The 8,638-nt window shown below is 40.7% G+C and overlaps 1 protein-coding gene across 1 annotated transcript in view; it reads left to right on the forward strand.

Moving 5' to 3' along the window:
* The window catches only part of RDH5 (retinol dehydrogenase 5), a 30,847-nt gene extending 24,472 nt beyond the window's left edge, over positions 1 to 6,375 (forward strand). The window contains exons 5-6 of the mRNA XM_018567985.1: positions 2,040 to 2,203; positions 6,123 to 6,375. Coding sequence (XP_018423487.1) covers positions 2,040 to 2,203; positions 6,123 to 6,337 — 379 coding nt within the window. The 3' untranslated portion in view covers positions 6,338 to 6,375. The remainder of the gene's footprint in view (positions 1 to 2,039; positions 2,204 to 6,122) is intronic.
* The last annotated feature ends 2,263 nt before the right edge of the window (positions 6,376 to 8,638 follow it).

Consider the following 8,638-nt stretch of genomic DNA (forward strand, 5'->3'; position numbering starts at 1 on the left):
GGGGGGGGGCCAAAAAAAATCTTGCACCAGGGCCCTTTGTTCCTTAGGTCCGCCACTGCCCTCTTGTGTTATGGAAGTGAGGAGAGGGGGAGATGTTTTGTCCTACAACAAGGAAGAACTGGGCAGAGCTGACACCATTTTAGTGCAGCAAAGGTAATGTTATCAGCCCATGGCAGGAAGTTAGGAGCACGCTGGATTTCTACCAAAATCAACAGGTATTTTTCTGCCTTGCAGCATTTTTAAAGGGATAAATCATGGGGAGATATGCATGTATTGTAGTAATATAATGAATATGGCGTTGTTTCCGACATACATTTTAAGTAGTTAGGTGGCCTTGTAAGTTCTCAAAGGGCCTGCCGCTTTGGCCATAAATCTTAACCCTGCAAGACAAATTCTTTACAATATTATATTTACTAATGGGTAAATTGGTTGCCTCGTGTATACCTGCGGGCCTTTGGTGTGTCATAGAGTTAAGCAAAGAAATTGTGCAAAGAGGTAAATTATTGCTTATTCTACAAAGAGATTGTAAAATGGCCTGGACAGATTTGTTGGTACCCCTACAAAAAGATTATAACATAATTGGATGATAGTGATCTGTTTAAAACTGTTTTCTGTAATTAGTGTTACCTATTTCTTCAGTTTTCAGTCATTCAGCTTATTTAAATAGGGAAAAGTTGTCACTGTTTTGTATCATTGGGTGCACCACACTGAATATGAATCAGAAACAAAATGATAGATCAGCATGTGAAAGTTAAAGGCTATTAGAACATCACCAAGAAGCTTGATGTTCTTTATATATATGGGTGGTCCATAGGAGTGATGCCAACCTCCCAGGACATGGCTGCAAGGGGAAAATCGTCCCCAGATTAAGCAGAAGCATAATGTGAAGGGTAGGCAAAGAGCCAAGTAAAATTCCCAAAGAGATACAAGCTGAACTCCAAGGTCAAGGTACATCAGTGTCCGATTGCACCATCCATCACTTTTTGAGCAATAGTGGGCTCGAAGGAAGAAGACCCAGGAAGACTGTACTGTTGAAAGAAAACTATAAAAAGCCAGACTGGAATTTGCTAAAATGCACATTAACAAGCCACAATGCTTCTGGGAGAATATCTTTTGGACAGATGAGACAAAACTGGAGCTTTTTTTGGCAAGTCACTTCAGCTCTATGTTCACAGATGATACAATGTGGTTTTTAAAGAAAAGAACACTGTACCTAATGTGAAACATAGAGGAGACAGTTATGTTTTAGGGCTGCTTTGCTGTGCCTGGCATGGTTTGCCTTTTAATCTGTGGAGGGCACAATAAAATATCAAGAGTATCAAGGAATTCAGGAATGAAATGTACAGCCCAGTGTCATAAAGCTGTCTCAATTGCAGGTCATGGGTCCACCAACAGGAAAATTACCCAAAACACACTGGGACTAGTCTAAAGTGGCCTTCTATTAAGCCCTGATCTGAATCCTGTTGGGCATCTATGGAAAGAGCTGAAACCTGCAGTCTGGAGAAGGCACCCTTCAACCCTGAGACAGCTGGAGCAGGTTGTTCAAGAGTGGGTCAAACTACCTGTTGGCAGGCACAAAAGTCTAATTGAGAGATACAGAAATTTATTTTTTGCAGTGAGTGTCTCTAAAGGTTGTGCAACAAAATATTGGGTTATGGGTCTTAACATTTTTGTCATTGCCATTTTCATTTGTTATATTATTTAAAATATTTAAAATAGTCAAATTTTGATTACATTTGAAATAAACAATGGTAGATGTCAAATTGTGGGTTCTCCTTTTTTGTGGAAGGGTACCGACAAATTTATCCAAATTTATGTGTTTTTTTACATGGTATCCTGAGAACATTACATGCAATCTTCCCCAGTGTTGTGGGGGGTCCAAACAATATGGCATGGTTTACATGTAAAACCAATTGAGGCACAAATGCTAATGAAAATAACAGATGTTTTTGATAATTTTCAAAAATATTTCCTTGTACTTGAATGTGTACCAGGTTAGATTTCCATATTATCATCATTCTTTTTTTTTTATTCTACAGACGGGACATACAACACTTTGGTGTAAAAGTCTGCATCATAGAGCCTGGCTTCTTTAAAACAGCAGTAACCGACCTGGATTGCATTGAAAAGTCTCTGCAGAAGCTTTGGGACGAAATGCCTGCTGAGACAAGGAGGAGCTATGGGGATGCGTATTACCAAAAGTGTAAGTTTGTGACCATACAGAGTCCTATGTCCCATAAATACAGAGATTATGCTGGAATTATGTATGATGAAGAACCAGAAAGCAGCTATACAGCAGCCCTGTCACCCAGAACACCCGGGCCTGTATTTGGGCAGGAAAAGTATCAAGTGCAAAGTGCACAAGACTAATGTTTTGCCCAGCCATATGCGTTCCCACAGCATTTCCACCACTAGATGGAGCTGAGTAGCATTGGATTCCTATGCTCCCTGCAGTGGTGTAACTAGAAATCACAGGGCCCCATTTGATCTCTAGTTACACCCCTTGCAGAGCCCAATTGAGATTCCACACAGCCCTCATAGACTCTCTAAGGTGGGCTCTGCAGGGTCACCCTCAGGTGGGCTGGTCACACTCCTTACCTGTCCGCATCCTCTTCCTCCACCGTCGGTGATGAGCCCCGCCTCGTCCGCCCGTTGCCGGCCCTGCCTCCTCTTCTGATGCCCCGCCTCCTCCACTGCTGGGTCCACCCTGCTCCACCGACGCTGCTGGCTTTTACTGACTCAGCAGCGGCTGTGGAGAGGAACGCGCCGCTGCACAAATCACTGTCAGTGATCTGAACAGCGCCACATTTCTCTTCACAGCTGCCAGTGACTGCGTGAGATGCCACAGCGAGCCAGGCAGCCCGCAGCAGGGCATCAGGAATGTCCTGGCCGGGCCCCCCTGTGCCCCTGACCCCATAGCGACCGTCTGGGTTGCTATGGTGATTGTTACGCCACTGGCTCCTTGGCTCCATCTGGTGCTGGGAATGTGGTGCCAATGGCCGAAGTTTTACAAATCATCCCCTTACACTCCGCACCTATTTTACTATAACATAGCCAGAGGCAATCTGAAGCCATATTATTTCTGAAAGTCATGAATAGTGTTCCATTTATTTTTTAAAGTGTTCCCTGGTACAAGCTAGGATTGCCAAATTGTCATATTGGTCATGTTATCATGGTTAGCATGGTTTTTGTCTGACACCACTTATAAAGCCTCTCTCATGTCACCACTTTATACATTTGGCTATTTTTGATTATCTTGTACACAAGATAGACTGAGCAAAATTGTTTTATTTTATATAGCACTGGCAGAGAATATGAGATTTGCTTTCCCAGAAACGGTATGATTAAAAAACATTTTTTTATTAGAAATCTATAAACACATTTGGCTATGCATTTTGCCCTGCTGTGTTATGACGCATACAGCTCAATTCCAAAAGCAAACAGAAGGATACGGCTCTTTATTTCAGCCAATTGACTGTATTTTTTTAAATCTCATTAACCTTAAAGTGATAATAAAGTAAATAGCTTTTACAAATGCAGAGTAAATCACTTACAATGGATGCTGCTCCTTGATGTTTAAAAGTTTTACAGGGTTATTCACAGAAGGGTGAAGAAGAAGTTTGGAGAAGGCAGGAGAAGTGAACAATCTAGGAGAACATAGCTGAACTGGAAAACAATCTGCAATTCAACTCACTTTCCAGTTCAGCTATGTTGTCCTAAATTGGTCACTTATTCAACCTTCCTCAAACTCTTCACCCCATTATGAATAACCCTGTTAGTTTCATGCAGAATCAGCTGGTCTCCTGTGCACTGGTCCTGATATCCTATTTTAGGGTGGCTCCTATCCCTTGTACGGTTCCTATGGAGCGACCCTTGTGTGTGCGCTAGTAAGCTCCACTAACACAAAGACACAGCAAGGCAAGACACTTTCCTGCTCCCGTCTCCAAGCTAGTAGATGGATGGCTGCTGGAGACTGCTCTGTCTCTTGTGATCTTGTACTGGACAGGAAGTTCAGGGAAGCTGAGCTGAGAGAGTTGGGTCCAACTGTGCTGAAACATGATCACTGCAAGTGTTTGGCCAATGTATATTTGTTCTGGATTCATTAAAGAAAAAAAAATAAGTTTAATACTACTTTAATGGAAAAGAACTGTCATTTTTCCATAAATCGGAATCAATCAGGTGTGTTAGCTTTGTAAACTGAGCCTACAGTGTTATGACAGTGTGTGTTTGCGCAAAGCACATGCTTGCTCAGTAAACAGTGCAAGAAGCAAAGATTTACCACAAATCTGTGCTTTGCCCATGTATGACAAAGCATCAGGGTTACTGATGACGTGGCTCTGGAAAGTACTGAAATCCAATGAATGAAAGGGGGGGGAGCCAGGGCAAGTAAGGCTGGGGACGTTCTCCAGCAAGAAAACGAGGAGGGCTCTGCCTGACTTGCGGCAGCTTTTAATACACACCATGAGATCACAGTATGCAGTGCAATCAGAATAAGCAATTTCAGTGCAGGAGAGGAGCCTGAAAGACTGTTCAAGATTGGAGTTCAGCTTTAACTCTGGGCAGCAAATGTGAGGACCTTAGCTCTCTATAGTTCTGATTTTTTTTTTTAAAGTTTCAGCACTAGGTGGGTTCCCACGGTATGCAGGCAGCAAGTGTGCCCCCTGCCAGGCTAAAAACCAGCTTGAATGGTCTTCAGAATTGGAGATGCTTTGTAAAGGGCACCTAAGAAAGAGGTAAATCTTCTAAAGCATAGAGTTGATTGCTGCCAGGTCTTCAGCACCCCCAGTGCCCAGGGGAATGTCATCCAATGTTTATTTCACCTGGCGATGCATGACAAATGAACAGGTGAAACTCAAATAATTAGAATATCGTGCAAAAGATCATTTATTTCACTAATTCAACTTAAAAGGTGAAACTAATATATGAGATAGACTCATAACATGCAAAGCAAGATCGTTCAAGCCGTGATTTGTCATAATTGTGATGATTATGGCTTACAGCTCATGAAAACCCCAAATCCACAATTTCAGAAAATTAGAATATTGTGAAAAGGTGCAATATTCTAGGCTCAAAGTCTCCCACTCTAATCAGCTAATTAAGCCATAAGACCTGCAAAGGGTTCCTGAGCCTTTAAATGGTCTCTCAGTCTGGTTCAGTAGGAATCACAATCATGGGAAAGACTGCTACTAAAAAAAAATGCAATACATACATTCATTTATTTGTCCCTTATTTTTAATTTTTTTTACACTTTTCACTATTTTTTTTAATTTATTTACACTTTTCACTTTTTTTATACTGACAAATTTTATTTATTTAATTATATCAGGCAGTCATTGTGAATTAATCTCACTATTACTGCTTGATAAATTAATACACTTTTTTTTATTATCAGGCTGCTTCAAACTTCAGAACAGCCGATAATAAGTTAGTGACACTGATCCTGCAGCAGTTCAGGATTCAGCTGTCAGTGAATGTTTCAGAAAACTTAAACATTCTACTTTCAAGAATAGATACATTATGTGTCTAATACATAACATTTTGTATCTATTCTTGAAAGTCAAAAGATAAAAAAAAAAAAAGCCAGTATAGCTTGAGAGAGATATCTCTCGATCTATACGAGCTGTCAGAATGCCGGCAAAAGCCGACATGTGTGTCTGCTTTGCTGTGACTCTCAGACACCCGATATTAAGGTATCGGGTGTCTGAAAAAGGTTAACCCTTTCAGTAATGGATCTCTAGATAGTTAGACATCTATTACTGAAAGGTAACCGCTGATTCTCAGCGGTTAGCAGCCTTCTAGTGCAGCAAATAACTCGTCACGTACGGTGTACGTGACGAGTCATTTGGTCCCTTTGTGGCTGGACGTACAGTGTACGTCTCCCGTCACGAAGGGGTTAAGGTGCATTAGTGAAATAAATGAACTTTTGTAATTATTCGAGTTTCACCTGTACTATAAAAAAAACAGGGCAAATATATATATATATTTTTAGTGGGTACCCCAACAATTGAGGTTTGGGAGTGCATGGCTAAGGGTAGGAAAACACTGACAATTACATCATGCTAAAAGGAGGTGATGACACATGAAGAAGCAAAGTTTTCTTAACTGTTTGTGGTTTCTTTTAGATATGAAAGTCCAAAGGCTGATTATGAACTTCATCTGTGATCCCGATATCTCCAAAGTGCCAAAATGCATCGAACATGCCTTACAAGCAAGACACCCACGTACAAGATACAGCCCAGGCTGGGATGCAAAGTTAGTGTGGCTACCAGTTTCTTACATGCCAAGTTTCATTGTGGATGCCGTTCTCGCCTTTATTCTTCCTAAACCAGAACAGTGAGCTCAATAGAACATTGTTGGCAAGCTTCGAATCCTTGACCCCATCTTGAAAAAGTTAATGTTCTACAGTAATTGCTAGACATCCCTCTTTAGCTCATGGACAAAACCAACTTCGTCCTGAAATCCTATGACATCTGCTGTGGTACAAGGAAGCATTACATCAAATAGCTCAATTCTCAGCTATTTGTGGTTGGATGACCTATAGTTTTGGATGCTTATAAGTTCTGGCTATTATGAATTACATCATCTGAGTATAAATAGCATCATGCTTTATCACATTATCTGCACCAGCTTTCTAAGTTATTGGATGAACCGCTGTAAATGTAAGGCCTTTTCTGTGTTGAATGCAATAGATGAATAGGAAGAAAAAACTGAGCCAATGAAAACATGATATGTAACAGTCCATTTCCTTTATTTAAGACATTCAGATAGATGTATGTCCCATCTGTGCTTAATTGGTACCCAAGTAGCAATTTTGTAATAAAACTAACCTCACAAGACCATTTTGAGGTTATGTTATATTAAAAACTTATCATGCATACCGATACTACATATTTTAGTTTTGTGTTTTATTTTTAAATGTATACTACACCTACATATCCTTAAGAGACTTAGGGGTTGACTTATAAAGCTGAGCAAATGACGTTCACATGGCATTAAGGCCACCAAATGGCACAGAGGAATATCCTATGCTCCTTGGCACCATCCAGAGGCCGTTACCTGGCAGAAGGCTTATACATCTGCCCCTAAGAATACACCGTTATTCACTTCCACCTCTAACCAGTCTTCTAGGAAGAATAAGTGATAAAGCTTCATGTAGCCATGTAAATCCTGTCTGCATAAATGAACCATGAATCTCACACAGTACCATATAATCTTCATAATAGTCACAAAGACACAAAGTTACGTAAGGGTCAGTTATATAACTGTTGCTGGAAATAGCAAGGAAGAGAGAAAACTCCAAACAATGCAGTGTCAGTTTATTACATAAAAGACCAGTCTGGCCCACATTCCAATCATGTTCTCCTTAAAGTAAACCCATCATAAGAACACGAGCGCTACCATTTCTGACCATCTGAAAATGCTAGATGCAAGAGTGCCATGTTGACCCACTAGTTTTAGTACTCGAGTCCAAGAAATAAGATCAGTAGATTTAGGCACATAGCATTTTTAGAAGGAGGAAAACCTTTTTTCAATTAATGGCCAAACAATTTGAAGACGTTTATAAAAAAATTTTTTTGTAAAAAGTTAATATGTACAAGAATATACAATATGTCAAACACTAACCACTTGTATCCTTTGGAAAGTATGCTTATACTATGCATATGTTATACACTGAGTGGCCAGATTATTATGACCACCTGACGTTTGTAGGCAAATTAGCTATAATTTTGCGCTGAAGTTGCTAGAGGGCCAGACAATTATAAATAGGGAAGCAGGTTGTTTACCACGACAGTAGAAGTGATTTTTTTCTGAAGATATGGGTAAACAACGCGATTTAACAGCCTTTGAACGTGGGATGATTGTTGGCGCTTAGAGCCATGGAGCGAGTATCAGCAAAACAGCAGAATTCGTTAAATGTTCAAGAGCAGCTATTCTTAAAGTGTTTAAAGACTGGACTGTCAGCCGAAAATCTGGGTCTGAACGTGCGAATTGTGGCCGTCAGCGACTAGTCAATGTTAGGGCAGAACGGAGAGTGGCAAGACTGGTACAAGACAACAGAAGGGCAACAGTGCATCAAATTACTGCAGATCTTAATCAGGGATCCTCTCAAATGATCTCTGAACGCACTGTTCGCCGTACACTGCATCGTATGGGATATGGAAGCTGAAGGCCTGTTCGAACACCTTTGCTGTCTGCAGTTAACAAGATAAAACGTCTCCAATTCGCACAGGAACAAGGATTTAACAGTCGAGCATTGGAAGAAAAAAAAAAGTGTCATTTGGTCCATTGAATCACATTTCCAGTTACATAGTATTTGTGGTTGAATAAAGACATACGTCCATCAAGTCCAACCCATATAGGTCCACGCATCATCTCATTCTTAGGGATACTGGTATCCCTGGATATTACGGTCCCTCAAGAAATTGTCCAAACGTTTCTTGAACAAATCTACACTCTTGGCTGAAATCACTGCCGATGGTAGTGAGTTCCAGACCTTAACCGCTCTTACTGTAAAGAACCCTCTTCGCCCATTGTGCTGGAATTTTTTCTCCACCAACTTTAGGTGGTGGCCTCTAGTCTTTGTAATGGAGTTAATCTCAAACAGTTTGTTGCCAATGTTGCTGTCACCATTGAACAT

Source organism: Nanorana parkeri, unplaced genomic scaffold (assembly GCF_000935625.1).
Source record: "Nanorana parkeri isolate BGI_ZX_2015 unplaced genomic scaffold, ASM93562v1 scaffold1125, whole genome shotgun sequence".
NCBI lineage: Eukaryota > Metazoa > Chordata > Amphibia > Anura > Dicroglossidae > Nanorana > Nanorana parkeri.